Below are 22,657 nucleotides of genomic sequence, written 5' to 3'. Positions count from 1 at the left end.
GCACGCGCGCACATGTACACACGGACAAAGATCCCTCTCCACCCCGATAGCCTGTGTGCACGTTCGCTCACGACGTGCGTCACACGTGACTCACAGAACAGTCATGCTTTCAACCGGGAAGTTGCCCGTCTTGTACAATCCTCGGCCTTGTTCGTTGTTATTTCGCATTATAACCGGGTGGCTTTATTGTCTTCAATCGAACGTATATTAAACATTCGCGATTGTCGACGTGAGTAGCGCTGGAGAAAGCGTGCGCGTCCATGCCGCGCAGTCGCAGTGTAGCTGGTTCCAATTTAGTTTTTCTACCTACGTGACTTTACCGAAAGAACCAAAGAGTATGGATTCCTGCAGTCACGAAAGCTTCAAATCAAGATTGTTCCAATTTTGTTGCCTTTTTTCTATGATTATGAATGGGAGAAGTTGTTCTATTTCTAAACACTTTCTAAATATATTTATGGACCAGAAATATGGGAATTGGCTGGACTGAGAACATAAAATTACTGCACTTGATAACTGTTTAATCACAACTCAGTCTACGTAGCTATGTGGGTCTCTCTGTGAGTCTAATGGTCTCATTAGTGAACGAGCTGAGACCATGAACTCACTATACTTCAGAACTTAGTCTATATAAATCTAGGGGTTTCGACGTGGGTCTATCTAAGCCTATGCGTCTATATGCAAATGTATGGGTCTCTGTGAAAGTCTATGGGTTCTGTGTGAGTCTACCGGTCTCTACGCAAGTAGTTGGTGGCCGAACTGACACCATCAACTCGCTCGCTGCAAGTGAGAATGTGCTGTTATCAGGGTCGGGCGGCTGCCATCCGGGTTGGAACCCAAAGGTCTCAGCGGTGTCAACTCAGCGCTCTGCAGAGGTCGCAAACGAGTTTTGATTCCTTACCCGTACCCGTACCCGGCCGCACCAGGGTCACAAACGGGTACCCGTACCCGGCCAAGTACGGGTACCCGTTCCTTACCCGTACCCGTACCCTACCCGAAATGAGTGACAAACGGTTACTCACCAGTGACTCACGGCCTACCTGTACCCGTACCCGGCCGCACCAGGGTCGCAAACGGCTACCCGTACCCGGCTGGGTACGGGTAGCCGGGTATCGGGTAGGGTATGGGTATCGGGTAGGGTACGGGTATCGGGTAGGGTACGGGTATCGGGTACCCGGTTGCGACCTCTGCCGCTCTGACCTCGGAGCCACCAGGCCACCTCCCTCGTGGAAGTGGATGTTAAAGACCCTCTGGCACCAGGTGTCAACATCTGACTCCTGGAAATGACCCGCACCGAAGGCTGTAATGGCAGGAATAGGGGTAGCTCATCTTCTTGGTTCTTTCGGTAAAGTCACGTAGAAGAAAAATAATAAAATAATCAATAAAAACATTATAAAATAATAAAAATAACACAACGCAAGCAGCCGTCCTCAGGTGAAGAACAGGGCTGTCGGAAAGACAGCGTCCCTCATTGGGACGCTGCCGAAACGTCGTGAGAATTTTATTTTATTATGTTTTATTTTTATTATTTTATTATTTCCCTTCTACGTGACTTTACCGAAAGAACCAAGAAGATGAATCCGTGCAGCCACGAAAGCTTTACATCGAAAAATAGGGGTAGCTGTTCCTTCCTTGTGTGGAGGACCAAGGCTAAATCGTATTTCATGTGGACGAACACAGGACATTGAATGGTTGGATGGTTTATTGACTGACAAATTGACTCACTAATTGACCAATTGATTGGATGATTGATGCCCTGACTGAACTACTGGCTGACCGATTGATTGGTTGATTGATTGACTGACTAATCGTCATCCTTAATGAATACCTGGGGCTGTGGTCACTTTCCCGTGGAATCTGAACATTCCGATCGGAATGTTGAGTCGGCAAAGTCCCGGTCGACTTAGCAGCCTTCTCCAGTGATCAAGGTTAGCGCTGACCTCTCCAGACAAGCAACGATGTGTGGCTGATGGGATTTGTCATAAGTAATATTTAAAAATACTTTTTTTTAAACACACTTTAATGAAATGTACCGTACTCGTAATGGAAAAACTCCACTACTCCAGGAAGTGGCCCCGAAGCTTGCCATAACGTCAGGGACCGTGGTCAATTACAGCCAACGTCAGTTGAGCGTGGACATATAAAAAAGATTGTTTAAAAATATATTTTTAATTGTTATGATAGAATATAGTATTGTCATCAGTATGACATAAGTATACCAAGTTTGCAGTCGATACCACATTGGGAAGTGGGGTAAAATTGAGTTACAAGATTTGAGGATATGACAACAACAACAACAGACAGAGTGAGTTAATAGAAAGCGTGTAAAAAGATTGTTTGAAAATAGATTTTTTTTTTACGATATAATATAGTATTGTCGTAAGTATGACATAAGTATACCAAGTTTGCAGTCTATACCACATTGGGAAGTGGGTTAAAATTGAGTTACAAGATTTGAGGATACGACAACAACAACGACAACAGACAGAGTGAGTTAAATAAAAGCGTGTAAAAAAAAAAGAAGGGATGTGGGAAGGAGGCTAATTGTCTGCTCATTTATTTTGCTACTTATCTCTGAGATATAGGGCGGATGAAGTGGTAACATCTGTGTTGCTGCCCTAATGTGAAAATGGGTGCTGCTCCTCCAAACAGCTCACTGCTCTTCCTGTTCGCTGGCTCCTTCTGTACTCTCCCTCTCTTCCCCCCACGTGATGATGATGAGCCACTTCGTTGAGCTATCACTTGGGGTCAGGTCGCTTCTGAAAAAGAACTAACAGCTCAGTGGGCTTTAGTTTTAGTTCATTTGTTTGTTTCTAGTGATTTGTTTACCTTTCCTATAGTTTGACACGCCAATGTTTTTTTTAATTATTATATTGATGTTATTGTCATTTTCTGACCCACCCCGACTGGACATCTGTGAAAACGAGCTTCATAGCTCATCGGATTTCTCCAAGGTAAACAAAGATTTTGATTCTGATCATCGTCACCACCCTCTCATCATCTCTCGACATCTTAGACCCGGTCGTTCCCTCTCCTCCTCCTACCCTTCCAGCCCAGCACCCCCCCCCCCCTCCTTCCCTCACGAGCCATGCCACCTTCCGCCATCCCTTGCCCTTTTCCCAGCCACCACGTGACCCTCACTGCTGCCCCTTTTCCCGAGAACCGACTCCAACTACGACTGCTCCCCTGCCCAAGGGCGGCGGGCGAGGTCGGCACAGGCAACAATAAGATAACCCGTAAAAACAAAGTTTTTCACTATAAATCCTTTATATGCGTGGCGGCTAGAGTCCTCTCGTCCTCTGGCTTGAGATGGCTGCCACCTATGGGTCAGATGATTGCATGGCAGCATTAAGCAATTGGTAATTAAATATATTTTTGTCCTAAAAAGTGTAAAATTTTGGAAAAAAATTCACGAACATTAATTGTCACGCACAACGAGTCTGTGTGGAAAATGTCAGCTCGATTGGATCACGGGAAGTGGGTTAAAAAACGACCGAAAGATTTGCACGGTCGTAAGCAAGCAAGCAAGCGCGCAAGTGAACTTAATATAAAGGATTTAAAAAGGCTCGGCAGGCTCTCCGCGGCGACGGTGCCCCACGATTCCGTGCCGCCCTTACCATCCAGTAGAGACGCACGATGTATTTCCCGTAGCCGTTGAACTGCGGCACGTGCGGCGCCCGGCCGGCCTTGCAGAGCGAGTAGACGTGCTCCCAGGGGTTCCACGGCCGCTGACCGGGGTGCCCCCCGCCACCTGAGCCCCCCGCAGGATCGTCGGCTGCGGCACCTCCGCCCGATCGGGTCGCACGCCAAAGCGACGTGACGTCGCTGATCACGCTGCGCATCAGCTGAGCGAAACCGCGACAGCGGCAGAAGAGCGCAGAGTGTCGGGGTTAACGGCCGTGAAGGGGCGACGCGATGGTTGGGCGAGGGCCTGTTGAGGCTGAAGTTGCATGTGATGGGGAGCGGTGTGGCCGACAAAAGGCATACACCCGGCGAACCATGTTCGGAGGCTTCGTTATCATCAACAGCATCGTCGTCGTCGTCTTTATCGTCAGCGCCATTGTCATCAACATCATGTTCACCATCAATGATATACATACAATCTTGAAAAATACAAAATCCAGCAATTCTAAATCCACTTACGGATTAAGTGCTCGCCACACCATGTCAGCCTTGTGAGTTTGTGACCATACTTCACCATTCTGGTCAGTGCGGGTTAATGAAGGGGGGGAGAGGAAGTGCAAGGGGGGTGTAGGTCGGGACCAGTACTGACATCACTTGCCACTGATGTCAGTCGTGGCCGGGAATCGAAACACGGGTCGCCGAGTTAATATCACAGCACGCTGACCACTTTCACCACCGCTCCACCCAACACGTGATATTTACGAGGCGAAAAACATCGAATCCTGGACACACAGTGTGCTTCGTGTATCATGAGCTTAAGGAACGATGCTCATCGATGACTCGCTCGATGACTGGGAGTTGAACCCAGGCCACGGGGAGTGCGGTGCACGGACATCACGCACGGACGCTACTCACAGGCACAAAGCAGGGCAGCTAGATGTTGACTGCCGATGTAAATTCATCCACTCGAGTGTCACGAGACGTGGAATGGCAAGGGCACTAACTCTGAGAAGAAATTAAACTTCACTTCCAAAGGGCAGGAGCTTGAGTGATGGGTGTGTTTAACGTGTGTACTGTGTGTGCTGTGTGTGTGCGAGTGGTGCATGTACACCGTGTGTGTTTCATGTGTACTGCGTGTACTGCGTGTGTTGTGTATGGTGTTTCGCGTGTGTGTGTGGTTAGCGCGGCGCTGTGCTACGAATGCGGCGACCCAAGTTTGATTCCAGCTCACGACCAATAAACACTCGCGAATATTTGAACCGGTCCTGGGCCTCCTCTAGGTCGACTCAGCCATAAATTAGGACCTGGTGCGGTGTGTAAACATCGCCACTGGGGAGACAAAGGGGGCCGGGCGTGGTGCTGGCCACCCACCCCCTCGTGTGCCATGCCGGCCTTCATAGGTGTTCGCTAACAGAACTTGCCCCAACAGTTTGTTAAAGGCTATACGGGGGATCTTTGTCTTTGGGGTGGGGGGAAGAGGTGGCAGAATGGATAAGCACTACGACCTGGATGTCCTGAGTTCGATTCCCGACCACGGCTAACATCAGCGGCATCACCCACCGCGCACTGGGCAGCTACGACTCTTGAACCATGCGGTCCATCCTCTCGGCACAAACGGTTGCCACCTGTGCTGGTTTTCCGAGGGTCATTCTCTTGTACAGGCAGCAGCTGTCCTGGGCAAATCTGTAAGTCTTCCCCCAGGGAGATTCAAAGTCCCAGGTTTTTTTCTCATCAGTTGCGCAATAATAATTATAATACGACACTGCTCTAGACCCGTGCTTCTCAACCTTTCCTGGACCCCAATTCGAATCTGCGAACGATGGGAAAACTCACTCGCCTACGGGGACACTCGCGCGGGCTGCATGCAAACAAGTGCACTGGTCGCATGTGCAAAGCGCTCAGCCTTATCCAGACCACCAGCTCCAAGGAATTGAACGTGTGGCCGCTTTGTCACTTAGATCGCCAGCTCACAGAATTAAGAAAATGTGATTATGCCAACAAAGACGTATGGCAGCAGTGAACATTGACGACTGCACTAAATTGATGAGTCCTAACGAAGATGAAACCGGTCTACAGGTGTGTCCTTGTTTCACCGCTGCTGCCTGTTTCGATGAGCCAAATCTTCTGAACCCCTTGAGTGGGTGGTTGTAAACAAAAACAACACGGCCACGCATACAGTTCCCACTGAGCTGGAGGTCTGGCCAAGGCTGAGAGCTGTGTTCGTGCACGCGACGCTGCACCACCTCCGTTGCGTTGTTAAATCTACTTTCTGGACCCGCAGAGCCGTGCCCGACCCTTCACGTCGTTCCCACCGACTATCGTGGGGTGTTCGTGGAAATATAATAATCAGATCCTCAACAACTCCCACGTGGCCTTACGGACCAGGCCGCAGATTACGCTACCATGGCTCCAGACAATACATTTACGAAATTGCTATAAATAGGATTTTTGCCCTCGATATGATTATGTACGTAATCATTGTACGGTGTGAAATGTGATTGCATGAATGACGCGATATGAAACTGAATTATTATTGTTGTTATTCCACCCACCCGCGCCCACCCACCGCCCCCTTAAGGTAGTGTCAGATATCTGTCTGGGGTCGCACCTAAGAATTGGCAAACCTTGCGGCGGCACGGGGCGGACACCAGCGGAGAGCTGGGACATCCGGCAAGGACTGGCTGTCTGCGTCACTGGACCCCATCTGCGCAGGCTGGGGCACCCCAAGTTCCCGCGGTTAATAGCGCCGGCCCTCTCTGGCGCCGGGCGCACCTGTTTATCTGGCACACCCCTCGCGAGAGGAGTCCTCTTTCTGTTGATTTAAAAAAAAATTAACGCTTCCCAGGCCAAGGTTGAAAGTGTCAATGCATTGGCTCCGTTCACTCCGTCCGTTCTTCCGTCTGTCCATCCATCCGTCCGTCAATCTCACGGTAACTCTCGTGCAGATGATCGAATAACGAACTAAAACTTTTGTGTAAAGTCGTGTTGCTCTTAGAGACTCAGCTGAGAGAAAACCGGCGGCATTGATCCAAAAGGTTTCCCAAAACCTAGAGACATGAACGATGAAAAAACGGACTAATTGCAAACATGCAAAATGGCTTCAGCGTTTTGCCTGAACGCTACCCATTGGCTTCTGTAATGCTAATATTTAAAAAATGATGCCTTATGAGGACAAACGCAAGTTGGAGACAGTTACATAACCCATCCACATGGGTGATTTTCCCTGCCCACTGCTATTTCTGACCGTGATGTCGGCGTCACGTCGCGTTCATTCGGAAATCTCATAGGGCCGCCCCCCCCACCCCGCTCCATCCCCATGTTGGAAAACATCCCGTGGAAGTGTATATCATAAAACTACCTCTGAGATAATTTCAATTGACCTCTCGTACAGACAAGTAGGGGGCAGCAATCTTGATTTGACGCTTTCGTGACTGCAGAAATCCATACTCTTTGGTTCTTTCGGTAAAGTCACGTAGGTAAAAAATTTAATAAATCACGACGTTTCGATTGCAACACAAGCGGTCGTCCTCAGGCGGAAAAAATATAATCCAGCAGTGGAACCGCTGGTTCAGCAGTTCGACTGCTGGATTATTTTATTTTATACCTACGTGACTTTACCGAAAGAACCAAAGAGTAGGGGGCATCACTTTCCCTCTACTGACTCGGGGCTTTCCTGGGTGGCTGGCTGGGTAGGTGGGGTGATAGGTGGGTGGGTAAGCGGATGAGTGGGTAATTGGGTGATTGGGTGGGTGAATGAGTGGGTGGATGATTGATTGGGTGGGTGGGTGGGCGAGCGAGTAGATGAGCGAGCGAGCGGGCGGGCGAGCGGGCGGGCGAACAGGCTGTCGTCATATGAGGAACGACACAGGCACAGCCAAATGTGTCAAATCAAATGTAAGAACCTATTTTGTAACATCGGTTGATCCTTGAGCTGGAACGATCGACCCAATGGTTTAAATAATTGACGGAGTTTTGTTTTTTTTGTCAATGTAAAGGGGGCGCTAGGATGCTGTGCATGCTAATCATGTGTAGGAGCGGCATGCATTATATTGTGCATGCAAGACCAATTAAGGGAGACCGGACGTCAATTGCAGAAGAGACGCCAGCTCATCCCAGGCTCTATGAAGCGTCACCGACCAAAGAGAAATTCAGAAAAATGTGCTCTTAATTAATTCTCGGGGCACGACAAAAGGAAACTGTCTTTTATATATATTTTTTTTTACGCGAGGCATCTTGGGTTGCGAGATTTTGAAAACCCGTGTAAGCAAACGACACGGCGGCAAGAGCGCCACTAATGAGACGTCGTCGTTTCTGGCGGGTGAGCGCTGAAGCGGCGGGTGGGCGGGCATGGGGGGAGGGGGAAGAAGAGATGCCGCTAACGAATGTGCCGAGTAAAAAGGAAAAATCGCAATACAAATCGGATTTAAAAAGCGGCGCTAAACGCAACGGAATCGTAGGAGGTGGCCAACGATTCACTCCAAGGTCTACTGACGGAGCCTCCCCCCCCCACACACACCTGCCCTGCCCCCCTAAAGTCAACTTTTGCTCACCTGGAGGTCGCTCAAGGTAATGTAAAAGGTATAAAGCAACGAGCCTACCTTTTACCCTTACCCCATACAAATTACCCGATTACAGGATAATTACCGGGGTACTACACATGAAAAAGGTTTAAAACAGGTAAATGCGAGGTAGAGCGCTTGATTGGTATAGAATACTCTCGAATCGGGCATTGAGGCTGTCGACGACACCGTCCTCCAAAACCTCCCCGTCCCAATCGTCTTGGTCGATGACGATCTCATCAACAACCTGATCAAGTTCGTCATTGCCGTCATCCTCAGACGAACGGCGGGGCAATAAGATCCTGCGCCGCTCCGGCCCGGTTAGACGGCACCTTCAGGCAGCCGGCCGATATCCACGAGTGCAAGCACATGGACATGATGAAGAGCGTCGACAACGGCGACTGGCGAAGGCACGTGAACTCGCGCCCGGCTCCGCTATTCGCGCGTTCGCAGGGAGTTGACGTCGCCGGCGCTCCCAAGTAGTCGCAGGACATCTTGTAGTGGGCGGGGAGCAGCTCTTTGCGGGGAGACCACCCCACTGCATAACGTCAATGAAGGCGCTGGCGGTCGTGACGCCCGTGCTCAGAAAATGATCGACTTCATCGCCGTCGTCGATGGAGCTGCCGACGTTGCTGAACAGGGTTCCTGAACAGCGACCCCTCCTCCATATGGGCAGCGACTGCCGTAGGCGGGATCGCGAGCACGTCCGAGTAGCGATGCTGCAAGACAGAGCGGATTGTGGCCTTCAGTGTAGCCAGCTCGTCTTGGTCTGTCGTTTTCGGCAGCTGTGGATTCAAGTAGGATGCCACAATGGCGGGTTCCTGAACCAGGAAGTCGAGGTACCGCACCAGCTCGGCCTTCAACCCGTCGCGGTCAAGGGCTCATCGATCGCTCTAAGAATGGCTTCACCACGATCAGGTAATCCATCGTCACCGGCACGAGATCCAATGTCGACTTGCGGTCCGCCGACAACGAGGTCATGACCTGGCGCGGCATTCGCAGGAATGCTGTCACGCCCCCGATGTTTGCCCACTGCAGTTCAGAGAAAGCACCGACGCCGATCACATCCTGGAAGCGCGCCATGATAATGTCCAATGGGACACGCTTCTTGATGGCGTCGTCGCCCATATGAAACGTCGAATTCCACCTGGTCGGCGAGTCCTGGTGCGTCGGCACCTTGCTGGCGAGCTTGGCGATCTCGGCCTCACGGCGGTACGACTGCCGGACGACCTTGCTGCGCCTGATATTGACGAGCGCCTCGCTCAGTTCGGTGTTGGTCGACTTGATCAGTTTAAGAAGTTGGACGACGCTGATATGGACCGAATGATCCGCGCAGCGAATATGATGGCAAGCCCGCAACTGCTCATATCCGGCGTCCGCGTTGACCAGGGCGAACAACGTCTTGACAGCGCCGATCGCATCGGAGCCATTGTCGCTGGTGACAGCGAGCAGCTTGGTCGAGACATTGCGCCCGAGGCTTTGGAGGTGCTCAAACAGAGCGGTGCCGAATGCGCTTGCCGACACCCCTTCCGGACTGCACATCGAGGATAGTCAGCAGCATGGATTTCTACGCACCAGATTTGGTGTCGATCCAGTGCACCGTGACCATCCAAAATCCCTTCAGGGTGCGTTTCGACCACCCGTCGTTGGTGAGCGAGATGGCGACGTCCAGGTTGGAGAAGTAAGCCCCGACGATGGGCGGCAGCATGATGGCGTGACGCTCGACAATCCTGCGAATGACGGTGCGGGTCGACGGGCCCTCGTATCCCTGCGTCAATGTGTTGACCAAGGTCTTGAACTTGTCGCTGACGGCGGCTCGCAAAGAGATTGCACCTTGGATAACAAAATCGACCACAGCGTTCTCAAATTTTACCAGGAGGCGATCTGGGATTGCTGGATCGCCTGCCTGGGGCGAGCACGTTGTGCTGCTTGAGGTGGGCTTTCCACCCCGACGCGTTCGTGTCGGAGGAAAACCACTTGCAGCTGTGCACGCACTGCCGCTTTCCTTGCAGCACACGGGGATCACCCTCCATCCTATCGTGCGTGTGCTCCCACGGGAACGCATGCCGCTGCCTCTTTCGATTGCTGTTCGCAGCGACACCGGAAATGCCGTTGCTGGCATCCTGGATCTCATCCTCTACCTCAAGAACGTGGTCCGTCTCCATCTGGTCCCACATCAATGATTCCAATGTCAAATGGAGGCCACGGACTACGCCATGGAGCTATTAGCGAGCGGTAAACAGGGTATTTACCAGATAATACTTCGCGCTAACTTTACCCTACCGGGTAATTATTCCGCGCTACCTTTACCCCTACCCTTTACCTTACCCTTTTGCATGGTCGACACCTTTACCCTTTTACCCAGTAAAAAGGGTCAATTACCTTACCTTGCTGAGGCCTAGCTCTATAGCTCTTTTTCAGAAGCGACCTGGCCACAAATGATAGCTCAACGAAGTGGCTTATCTCGTCACGTGGAAGTGTATGGCGGCCAAATACTCTTAAAAGCATGACGTTGATTCTAAATGTTTAGGGGAAAAACCGGAGGCCCCGCAGGAATATCCACGCGACCACTGGGAGAGAGATACCGCAAACTCCAAATATACAGCAGGTATCAGGGTTGGGATAGAACCCACGACCTCCTGCATACCAAGCGAGGTAGTCAACATCTCGCAACCGTGCCACCAATTCACCTGCACGCCCCCCATTGTCTGGAACTCCCTTCCCACAGACATCCGTGCTGCCGACTCCCTGTCCCTGTTCAAGCCCAATTTCAAAATCTTCCTGTTTAAAATTTTGTTCTGTTTGTCTCTGCCCACGACTAATGGTGTCAATGCATTAAATATGTCCACTGGTCCTGAACAGAGCCTTGAGACGCGGTCCTGTCGATAGTATACGTAACGTGTGTGGGTGTATATACAATGCACACTGTATTGCATTGTATCTAGTTGTTAGTTTGTTGTCCTTCCCACGCAACTCCCATTAGCACGGTGGGCTATGCACGGTACGAAAGAAGTTCAACATACACACGTGCATACGTACACGGACACTCAAATTGACCCGTGGACTCCCACGGAGACCCACAGTCCGGGCTCAAGACGTACCCTTTAAACCACCGTCTATGATTGTCTGCCTCTCTTGTATAGAGTAAGTGGCGTGACCCGCCCAAGCCCACTTACCCTGTTTCACAGTCAATGTGATGTCTCTCTCTGTCTCTGACTTGCGCCTGTGTTTTATATGATCCAATCGCTCCTCTTTCCGCCAGCGTGCATCTCCCCCATCCCCCTCTTCACTCCACACACCGAAGTGACCACTCGCCCGGGAACGACACGACATCGCTCGATATGTACTCTTAGTTTTTTCGGTAAAGTCACGTAGGTAAAAAATGAAATTAAAATGACTAAAAAATAAAAACAATAAAATCACGATTTTTTTTTTTTTTGCTGTGACAGTTTCACCTGAAGACGGATGCTTGTGTTGCCTCCGAAACGTCGTGATTTTATTGTTTTTATTTTTTATTAATTTTAATTTCATTTTTTACCTACGTGACTTTACGGAAAGAACTAAGAGTATGAATCCTTGCAGTCACGAAAGCTTCAAATCTAGAATCGCTCGATATCCGTGTTAAACAAACGAATCGGCGATGCTGATGCTGCTGTTGCTGCTGTTGCTGCTGCTACTGGCTGCTGCATTTGCAGCAGTGCACAAGCACAACATACCAATGGAACCCAACACATTCGTCAATAACATCGTTGGCCTAACGGAACAAGTACACCCGAGACGACGTCTTGAGCAATGGCCCTTCTTCGTTGCACGTAGCGAGAGGCCAGAGAGTAAGAGTAATTTCCAGGGATTAATTGCAGCCGGGTCTGTCTCAGTCGACAACCCAGAAGATGTTTCTGTACACAAAACATCACATTCAGCAAACATCGCCCTATGAGCCGTGGCTACTAATAGTCACGCACCACCTACTCCAGTCTAGCAGCTTCTGTACCCATCCCACCACATCCAGTATACATCTCCCTGTGGGTCTGTGCGTTCTAAGTCACGTGCAACCCAGCGCAAGTCCAACAGTGACTTGGGGAAAATATATATTCGGAGGGAAAAAAAAACAAAAAACAGGACCCCTGGTACACAATCGCGAAGGGCTCGCCGCTCCGTGGAGGAGATGGAAGCAACTGCGGATAATGAGACGTCGCGGCGTTTGGCGAGGAGCAGAGGAGGGGTGTGTGGGCGTGCGCACGTGCGCGCGAGGAGCCGGCGCCGCTAACGTGAGGCTCGGAATGAATGGACGCACATTACGGAACAACCTGGCGCTGTCATGGCGGGTAAAGCGTGACCGCGTCATCTCGAGCGGCCTGCGCAAATGTGGGAGGAGAAACAACCGTCGGCTCGAGAGCTTGAGGTGAGGTGTTGCTTTCCGACTCGGGTTGAAAGCGTCAACGCACTGTGAAGCAGACGCAGAGTGTGTATTTGTATGGTCGATACGCACGGCAGGATTAACCAGGGCGGCCTGCCGGATTCGAACCGCGAACCCTCTTCAACAAGCGGCGAAACGTGCTACCGCTAGTGCTGCGTCACCAACCAGGGGCGCCAAGGTAGCGAGATGTTAACTACCTCGCCTGCTATACAGGAGGTCGTGGGTTCAATCCCAACCCACATTTAGAATCAACACGCGTTCAGAGTATTGGCTGCTATACATTCACACGTGATCAGCCACTTGGTTCAGCTACCATTTGTGGCCAGGTTGCTTCTGAAAAAAAGAGCCCGATAGCTCAGTGGGCCTTACCTGGTAAAATAAAAATAGTATTTTCAAATTATGATCGCTCCCTCTTGTAAAACGAGACCCATCCTGGGTCCCTTGAGACCTCCCCTCGTTAAACACTCTCAATTCGAAACGCAATGCATTGGACGATATCGAGCTCACTCGGTAGAATCGCTGGAAAGAGTTAAAAAAAAACAATGGGACGTGCGCCGCATTTCGGCATCACCGGGAGAGAGCTCGCGCGAGCGGCAACGGCACAGCGGCACCAGTTGCTAGCACTTAATCTGGACGGACAAATCTGCAGCTCACGGTCCTCTGCTCCGGCCACGGCTCACAGAGTGGGGAGGGGGATGGGGGGGGAGGGGATGCCTCCAAGGCAGCGGAGACGCAAGCGGGCGACACAAGCGCGCGATGCAAGAGGCGACGCAAGCGGGAGACGCAGGCGGGATACTCGTGGCCACGGTGTCGCGTGGACGATCATGCGGCAAGAGCCGGTTCGTGCGATGATGAGCGGAGTAAAAAGTGCAGCGGAGCAAGCAGTGCGGCCAACACCAGTGGCAATTATCTGAACCGGTCCGGGCCTCCCCTAGGTCGACTCAGCCTCAAATGAGTACCTGGTGGGGTGTGTGGACATCGCCACTGGGGAGACAAAGGTGGTCGAGTGTGGTTCTGGCCACCCACCCCCTCGTGTGCCGTGCCGGCCTTCATAGGTGCTCACAAAAACTCCTTACCCCAACAGTTCCGTTAAGACTATATAGAGGATCTTTGTTTTTGTGTGTGTATGCACACACACATGTTTTTCTCCATAGTTTCGTGGCAATTGAGTTGCAGGTGAAGTTGTCACCAGCCCCCTGCACCTTTCCAGAGCCCCAGTTGGCCACTGTTGTGGCTGTGAGCGTGCTATGAGGGTTACAACCAATCAGTAACGAACGCCTAGCAATGGCACTGCTCACAACCACCACAGCGTTACCGACCGGCAAGCATCACCACCACCACAGTGTTACCACCCGGCAGCGCCATGGTGATGCCACCGCCTCTTAGTGGTGACTGGCAGCTGTAGGTGTTATACACACATACAAACGCGTCCTTTGTATCCTCAACAGACTGTTGGGGCAAGTGCTGTTAGCGGGTACCTATGAAGACCGCCACCGCACACGAGGTGGTGGGTTGCCAGCACCACACACACCGCACCAGGTACTCAGTTGAGTCGACCTAGGGGAGGCCCAGGAAGGAATGGTTCAGGTAATCGCCACTGGCGTTGACCCTGAGCGGGAATCGAACTCGGGACACTGATGTTTACGCACCGCACAAGACGTAAGCCTCTCGCGTCGACCTAAGGACGGTTTCAAATATTCGGGTCGCCGTGGTTTTAAGCGCAGTGTGCTAACCACCGCGCCACCGCTCCCCATGCACGCACACAAACACGCACGCTCGCGGTACCCACACGTTGGAGACACGCGGCTGTTCAAGAGACAGACAAAATAAATAGAGGCACGCAGTTTCCCTGCAGGAAACGAACTGGGCAAAGCCGGAGGAATAACTTTCTTTAATTCTCACCTCGCTGTGCAGGAGATGTGTGTTGGGAGTTAGCAGATCAAATCCCGTCACATCCTCCACCACCACTGGGACCTGTGAGAGATAATAAATAGCACCCTCTTCACCGCCGCGTGGATATTGCTTTTCCCCTGCCTTTCCTCGCTCACTTGACGCCCTCGTTCCCCCCGCCCGTGCCAAGGAACGCGTGCTTCCCGTATGAACATGTTGAACTTCTTTCGCACCGTACGTAGCCAGCCGTGCTAATCGGAGGCATGTATGTGTGTATGTTGAACTTCTTTCGCACTGTACACCGCCTACCGTGCTAATCGGAGGTGCGGGGGGAAGGACAACAAACTAAACACAAAAAGCAATTCTAAAGAAATTCGTTTTCAAGCTCGACTTAAAAGTGCATAGCGCACAGTGGCTTCCTAATATCGGAAGGAAGAGCGTTCCAGACGGCCGCACAAGCACATGTGACCACCGTCTTTGTGCTTTGGATGGGCGACTACCGTGCGTAATGAAATGGATACCCCCTCGATGTAATGCCTCCCTCTCTTCCAATGCCTCGCTCTCTGATGCCTCCCTCTCTTCGTAGTCTGGGTCCCTCCCCCGCACCCCCACGTGACCGTGAACCCCGAGGCAGCTGCACGGCCCGTTAGTTATTGAACTTAAACGTTATTCATATTTCATTGCGGCAAAGAAACAGAAGACCATTCCGTCCGCCCGCCCACACCCCACCACCTCGTTTCACCTCTGGCTGCATCTCTTCTCTCCTCTCTCTCTCTCTCAAACCCCCCGCCCCGCCCCCCCCCCACACACGGCGCGAGAGAGCGGCGAGCGTGAATGTGCGGCGAAACAAAGACGTCCAACTCACAGGGTCAGTGATGAAGTCCTGGGGCCTCTTCCAAGCGTGCACCTTCAGCGAGGGGGGCAGCTCGATCTTGCCCTCGGGGTCCTCAAAGAAATTCTGCGAGACGGGACAACGTGGGAACTCAGGGGCCACCCGCCGCATCCAATGGGCGCTCAACACGTTAGGTGTCGGGTCGTGCTTCACTCTGGACCGGGGGTTGACAAAACCTGCAGCTCCGGAGGCGGCTCTTAGAAGGACTGCTTCGTTATGTTATTCACATGCAGTGCAATGTTTTTTTTCCACCGAATTCGAAAACAAAAATGGCTCTTCTTGTTATTTTGCTTCGCCGACCCCTGCTCTGGACGCTGCCGGGGGCCTCGCAATGCCCGCACCTCCCCGATCAGCACGGTTGGCTACGAACGGTGCGAAAGAATGTGAACATACACGCATACGTATATTCCAGAGGTCACCGGTTCGTTCGATTCGAACTCCCGGTGGGGCAGATCAACACAATGGGACAAGTTTCTACGTCTGTCCACTCAGCCGTGTAAATGGGTTTAGCACAGTTAGTCGATCGGCAGGCACGTGCTACGGTGGGGTAAAGAGGTGGTTACACCCACCTCTTGCCACGACGTCTTTCAAAGCATGAAAGAGCAGGCCAAATACACACTGGGATGGGGGGTGGGGAGGGGGGTGGCTCTGCTGGACATCAGCGAAAGAGAGCTTCACTGGGGGGGGCTGTGCCTACACCTTCGCGGGGATCTTCGACGACGGCGGAAGTCGGACGGGAGCCTCGCCGCCGTTGCGTCGTTTATCGCTTTTTGTCTCTTTAACCTTTGAACGCCGCGGCGCAACGCTCCACGTCGCCGCAGCTCATTGAGCGAGCAAGCTAGGCGCCCTTCCGCCCGGGAACGGCCGCCGCGTCCGAGACTATGAAATTAACAATATAGATTTAACTTGAGCAAATTCATTACCGCCTGGTAATAAATTACCGGCGTGGCGATGAACGAGCGTGGGGTGGGGAGGTTTGGAGTGGGGGGGGGGGACGGGGGACGGAATGATCTTCTGTTTCTTTTTGCCGCAGTGAAATATAAATGACGTTAAAGTTCACTAACTAATTGGCCTTCTGGACAGAAAATATTAGCCGTGATAATAATAAACAACAATTTTCAGGAGGCTGCCGTTACGTTGCGATGTTTGGCTCTGAATTCGGTTATGCAGAAATCAATGAGAGTTTGTCTCTGTCTTGTAGGAGGAAGCCGGAAAAGCCCCGGAGACCCTCCGCACCACCACATCCTGGCCACGACCTCGCAGCAACCACGCGCCTACAACACCAAGTAAGCCCCTGGTGGTAGTCAGCTGTCAGTACGAACCAGGCTAACATCCGGCTTAGCGTCCCAGAGGCCATGAATGCAAGGGGATAATGCAAGGGAAACCCTGGACAAAACCCTGCTGATAAGACTCAAGGGCGCCGAAACTATTCCAGCATTTTCTTCCGAACAAAATGCAGCTGAAAAACTTTTGTCGTGAAGGTTCATAGGTTAATGGACATAAACATAATTTTATTTGGATTGAGGGTCATCATAATAGTGCATAAATTAGCACAAAAATATCAGATTCATATTAACCAAATAATAATTCGACAAGAGCCCGTGTAATCGACCACAAATAAAGTAGTCACTGACAATCTATCAATTGGTTAATCCACGCAATCGACTCATCACCCCAGCTAGTTAAAACAAGCCACGGTTCACAATGACGGACAGACGGATGGACGGACCGACAGATGTATGGACAGTCGGACAGATAGGCTGACAAACACATGGATTGACGAATGGATGGACAGCATAGATGGAAAGACAGATGGAAGGACAGATGGATGGAGGAACGGACGGACGCACGGACGGACAAATGAACGGATGGACAGACAATTGAATGGATGGATGGACGGACACACAAACGGACTGAACAGACGAACTGGACGGACGCACGGACGCACGGATGCACGGACAGACACACGAATGGACGGACGGACAGACAGACGGACAAGAGTGCCGCACCAGGCTGGGGCTCCTGCCCTTCTCCTTCCCGCCCCCAGCGCGCGGTCCATCCCACTTCTCCGCGTTGACCTCCGCGTCGCTCCACTCTGGCCAGGGCGGGAACCGTCCCGCTCGCCCCTCCACTGCACCCCCGGCGGTGCCGGTGCCACTTTGGGACGTCGTCCTGCGGCAACATCGTCGTCACCATCATCAATGGTGATGTAGCCACTGCTACCGGATGAAGGCCTCCCCAGAGCCGTCGCCATCTCCGCAATTCGACGAGCTCGTGCATGTAACTTTAAATCATCGGTACATCTACGCGGAGGACGTGGTCTCGGATGCCGCTCCATCGACAAAGAGAGCAATGGATTTAGAAAAAAAGATACACACTTCCATAGAGACTCACAGACTTATGTAGAGACCCATAGGTGACCTTCATTAATGGGAAAGCGAAAGCCCATGAGACCAAAAGTCTCGACCTTGCTGCAGACCTGGGCTTTATGTGGACTTAAACAGAGACCCATAGACTAAATAGGGTGTCACAGGCTTGACACCAACTCACACGCTTACTGAGATATTCACAGACTTACACAGGTCCCCATAGCAGTGGCGGCTCCTGCAAAATCTCTCAGGGGGGGCAAATGTCTGGATGATTGATAAGGTCCACCCATGCAATGAATAAATTAACAGCTTAAGCATGTAAAGGCAACTTCACTTCTTTAATATTAATGAAAAATAAAGTGACTCTTACAATACATCTTGTTTGTTTATATACTCACTATTAAAACAAACCACTCAAGTTTATTTTATTAAAGATTCCACTAGGTGGCGATAAATTATATTGTTGGATGAAACGTGCTTACGTATGATGACGTTAGCACGTATGATGACGTAAGCACGTTAGTGCATGCCCTCCGGGAAGCCATAGAGAATGCATTGCAGCGCCCCCGTTCGAAAAAAAACATCTTTGAATGTAAGTCTATGGGGCCACTCGGGGCGATTCTCAGCCGTAGTGAAATCGCCCAAAAAGAGGCGGTACTCCACAGAACGTGACATGACGCTGATTGGACTATATCCAGAGGCTGACAGTGACGGCTAGCGTGACTCTGTGGTTGAATGACATTGGTGGTGCGTCGCCCAATCGCCCTAATGAAGAAACCGCCCCTGCCCCATAGACTAACAAAGAGACCCACAGACGTACATGCGCAGCCACAGACTCGCGTATATTCACAAACTTACAAAGATGTTCAGACTTACGCAGACACCCATGGAATTACACAGCGGCAAATAGATTTACAGACCCAGAAGTCATGCCCATCGAGACCACAGCTCTCACGGTAGGTAAAGGTGCAGCCCTGAAATGCCGTGCTCACGCCACCGCTGGCAAAAACGGCATCAGCTAGAGAGAGCTCCGGACAGCCTTTAAAGAGGGTGATTTGGGCTACTCCTCCACAATGTAGCCTGCTGATCGCCTGATCCTGGAGTACCCATTAATATTGCTCGGTGGACAGAGACAGAGTGGGGGGGGGGGCGTGAGAGGTGGATTTAAGAATCGCACCGTTGACCTGGGCTTAAAGAAACATTGCACAGCAATGTGCCGGCGCTTGCTGACGGGTTCCAGGTATCCGTGCTCTCCGTTTGCCAACTCGTTGCTGCTGGATCGATCCGTTCACCCCATTGGGTAATTGCCTCCCGTCACGCTCTTTCCCTTCCTATCTCTCTCTTTTTTTCCTTCTGTCTCGCTCTCGTTCTCTCCCTCTCTCTCTCGCGCGTCTTCATAATTCCATTCCCACTGCTCTTCTGTTTGTTCCCTAGATTGCAATTCAGGGCCGCCAGGCGGTTTCGTCCGTCCATTCCGATTACACCAATGTCCTTCGTCCTCGTCACAACTCACTTTCACACTCAGCAGGGGTAGTAGGAGGAGGCTTTCGCGACCATTCTTATTCACAGTAAAGGTTTGTTTTTTGGGTTAGATCGCGTAAATATAACAACAACAAAGTTCCCCCGTACAGCCTTAACAGATTGTTGCGGCAAGTGCTGTTAAATTTCGATTTAAAGCTTTCGTAACTGCAGGGATTCATCTTCTTGGTTCTTATTTTTATTATTTTATTACTTCCCTTCTACGTGACTTTACCGAAAGAACCAAGAAGACAAGTGCTGTTATCGAGTAGCACCTATAAAGGCCGGCAGGGCACGCGAGCGGGTCGGTGGCCAGCATCACGTCCGACCGCCTTTGTCTCCCCAGTGGCGATGTTTACACACCGCACCAGGTGCTCATTTTAGGCTGAGTCAATCTAGCGGAGGCCCAGGACCAGTTCAGATAATCGTCAGTGGTGTTGGCCGTGAGCGGGAATCGAACTCGGGTCGCCAGGTTCGTAGCGCAGCGCGCTAACCGCCACCCTACCGCTCCCGTAAATATAAACGTGTCGTGAAACCCGCCACCACCCAATACATCCAAAGCGTAAGGTTTGTGGCTACAACTGCATATTTTTTTCTTCTCTTTTTTTCTTTTCTTTTTTAAACAACATGTATGGCGAACAGCGGCAGCAAAATTTTGTAGGCACGACGCTGGGCGCGCGGGAGCAGGGAGCGCACGGCAGCTCAAGGCGTTGAACCCAGCCGCACGGCCAGTTGCTTTCCTCTGCGTTCAACATCGGCGGTGGAGACGGAGGCTCGAGAGGCGAGCGACCTTTTCGGTGCCTCCATCGAAGCGTGCGGTGCACGGGAGGGGATGAGGTGCCACGTGGCAGGCGCTCGCTCCAACGTTCCTGCCGGGAAAGCGGCGCATAGACAACAAAGACGCCCCACCCCCCCCCCCCCACGTCTATAGCGTCCGTCGGTAACACCGTGCGGTCTTAAAAAGGAATTATGAACATAATAGGCCCGTCCCGATAGCTAGCACATGACGATACAGAAAGCGACCATGACCAAAAACGCCACCTATCACATATATGTAATTCTTTTTGATATGCAAATTCCTTTGTCAAGGTGCCCTTCCCCCTCTAACCCAGCTTAAATATACGCTGCCAAGCTTGGTGGTGCTCATTCAGACGCTGTCTTTCCGACAGACCTGGTCTTCACCTGAGGACGGCTGCTTGCGTTGTGGCCGAAACGTCGTGAGAATTGTATTTTATTATGTTTTATTTTTATTATTGTATTATTTCCCTTCTACGTGACTTTACCGAAAGAACCAAGAAGATATATGTAATTTATTTTACGGCCAGAGCGTTGTTATTGGCAATGGCGTTGAGTTGTTTTTTTCTTCATTGTGCACCCCCGCCACCGAAGCAGCTGCAGCATCAATTAATTGGTTTCCTCCAAAGCGATATTTTATTCAACAGAGGCAGATGCACGACACTCCTGAGAGGACTGCTCTCAGTAGCCGAGCGGGTGGGAATGTGCTGCCCTCAGCTGCGCGTGGACAAGAGGTGACTTAACATGTAGGAGGCTTTCGCGACCAATATCATCCACAATACACCTTGTTTTTTGGGTTAGATCTCGTAACTATATAAATTTGTCGTTAAACCCGCCGCCACCCGACACAGCCACTTAGTAAGGTTTGTCACGTGAACAGAACGTGGCCAATTCGTTACTAGTACAGCACTAGTGTATAGTGTAGCGTGTAGTGTATAGTGTAGTGTATAGTGTATAATGTAGTGTATAGTGTAGTACACTAGTACAGCACACCGGTGTGTTGGAGAGCAAAGCCACAACATTTACAATCGGAGTATGACGTTTCGCCATCAGACAGCCAGTAACAAATTGGCACGTTCTGCGTACGTGACAAACCATATTAATTGGTTGTGTCGGGTGGTGGCGGGTTTAATGACACATTGATATATTTACGTGATCTAACCCCAAAAAACGTGTATTATGGAAGAGGTGACTTGAAGGCATGTCAGAGGTACCTCTGTGAAATCCGCTTCCACGGGGGCGCGTTCTCTAACACGAAGAGCCAGCGAGCTGGTCTGCGTGAGATCTGAACTGATTATTTGCCTCATTACGACTAAACGCTGATCCCACAATCGGGGGGAATATCTTCTTTTTTTTTCAAACGTACAAAAATGAGAAAGGATGCGGTCGCACTGGGACATTCTAAACATCCGAATTTTCTCTCATTCCATATCTCCCCCACAGAGCGGTGAGGCACAGCATGCCAGCGAAAGGCCGGGGACGGGTCAACCAGAGGTGTGGACTCGAGTCATGTGACTTGGACTCGAGTCAGACTCGAGTCATGAATTTGATGACTTGCGACTCGACTTGGACTTGCATAACAATGACTTTGTCCCACCTATGAGATGTGGACTCGAGTCATGTGACTTGGACTCGAGTCAGACTCGAGTCATGAATTTGATGACTTGCGACTCGACTTGGACTTGCATAACAATGACTTTGTCCCACCTCTGGGGTCAACCCTTCACAGAATCACACGGTGTCCTCAAGGCACTTGGAGCAGCCCTTTCGTGCTCACTATGGGGGCACGACGTTACGATGACCCGATTAAAAAATCAGTCACCCTGTTCTCCTCCTAAATAATAATCATGACGATGTACTTATAGCTCTCCCATGCGTGTGTTGGGTTGTACCACGACGGGATGTTTGGCTCGATGTCTGACGTTTCACTGCACGTGCTGGTAGGCTTCTTCAGCGCATGGCTCGACATGTCAGGCACCGTGCTGAACAATGGGTCTCTGTGCGAGTCTACGGGTCTCTATGTGAGTCCGTGGATCTTGTGTGTAAATCGATGGGTCTCTGTGCGAGTCGATGGGTCTCTGTGCGAGTCGATGGGTCTCTGTTCGAGTCGATGGGTCTCTGTGCGAGTCCATGGGTCTCTGTGCGAGTCGATGGGTCTCTGTGCGAGTCTCTGGGTCTCTGTGCGAGTCTCTGGGTCTCTTTGCAAGTCTATTGGTCTCTGTGCGAGTCGATGGGTCTCTGTGCGAGTCGATGGGTCTCTGTGCGAGTCTCTGGGTCTATGTGCGAGTCTCTGGGTCTCTTTGCAAGTCTATGGGTCTCTGTGCGAGTCGATGGGTCTCTGTGCGAGTCGATGGGTCTCTGTGCGAGTCTCTGGGTCTCTGTGCGAGTCCATGGGGCTCGATGCAATTCTGCAGGGCTCTTGTCAGTGCCGTGATAGCATTAAATATAATAACAGTAACGCACCACCGCTCCAGACGATACGTTCACACGTGGGTCCTCCCCTCTTCCGTGAAGACAAGACATTCCTGATCTTCTTCGCAAAAAGATGCCCCAGATTTTGTTGTTGTCGTAGCGGCAGAGCGAGCAGCTCGCAATC

The 22,657-nt window shown here is 51.2% G+C and overlaps 1 protein-coding gene across 1 annotated transcript in view; it reads right to left on the bottom strand.

Annotated features, from left to right (window-relative positions):
- ADGB (androglobin) overlaps positions 1 to 22,657 on the bottom strand; it is a 181,118-nt gene that overhangs the window by 122,634 nt on the left and 35,827 nt on the right. The window contains exons 3-6 of the mRNA XM_078615445.1: positions 17,389 to 17,551; positions 15,353 to 15,445; positions 14,500 to 14,571; positions 3,615 to 3,842 (exon numbers count right to left, since the gene is read on the bottom strand). Coding sequence (XP_078471571.1) covers positions 3,615 to 3,842; positions 14,500 to 14,571; positions 15,353 to 15,445; positions 17,389 to 17,551 — 556 coding nt within the window. The remainder of the gene's footprint in view (positions 1 to 3,614; positions 3,843 to 14,499; positions 14,572 to 15,352; positions 15,446 to 17,388; positions 17,552 to 22,657) is intronic.

The sequence above is a fragment of the Lampetra planeri genome, chromosome 47, assembly GCF_965212315.1.
Source record: "Lampetra planeri chromosome 47, kcLamPlan1.2.h2, whole genome shotgun sequence".
Taxonomy (NCBI): domain Eukaryota; kingdom Metazoa; phylum Chordata; class Hyperoartia; order Petromyzontiformes; family Petromyzontidae; genus Lampetra; species Lampetra planeri.
This window is presented reverse-complemented; position numbering and strand designations above follow the sequence as displayed.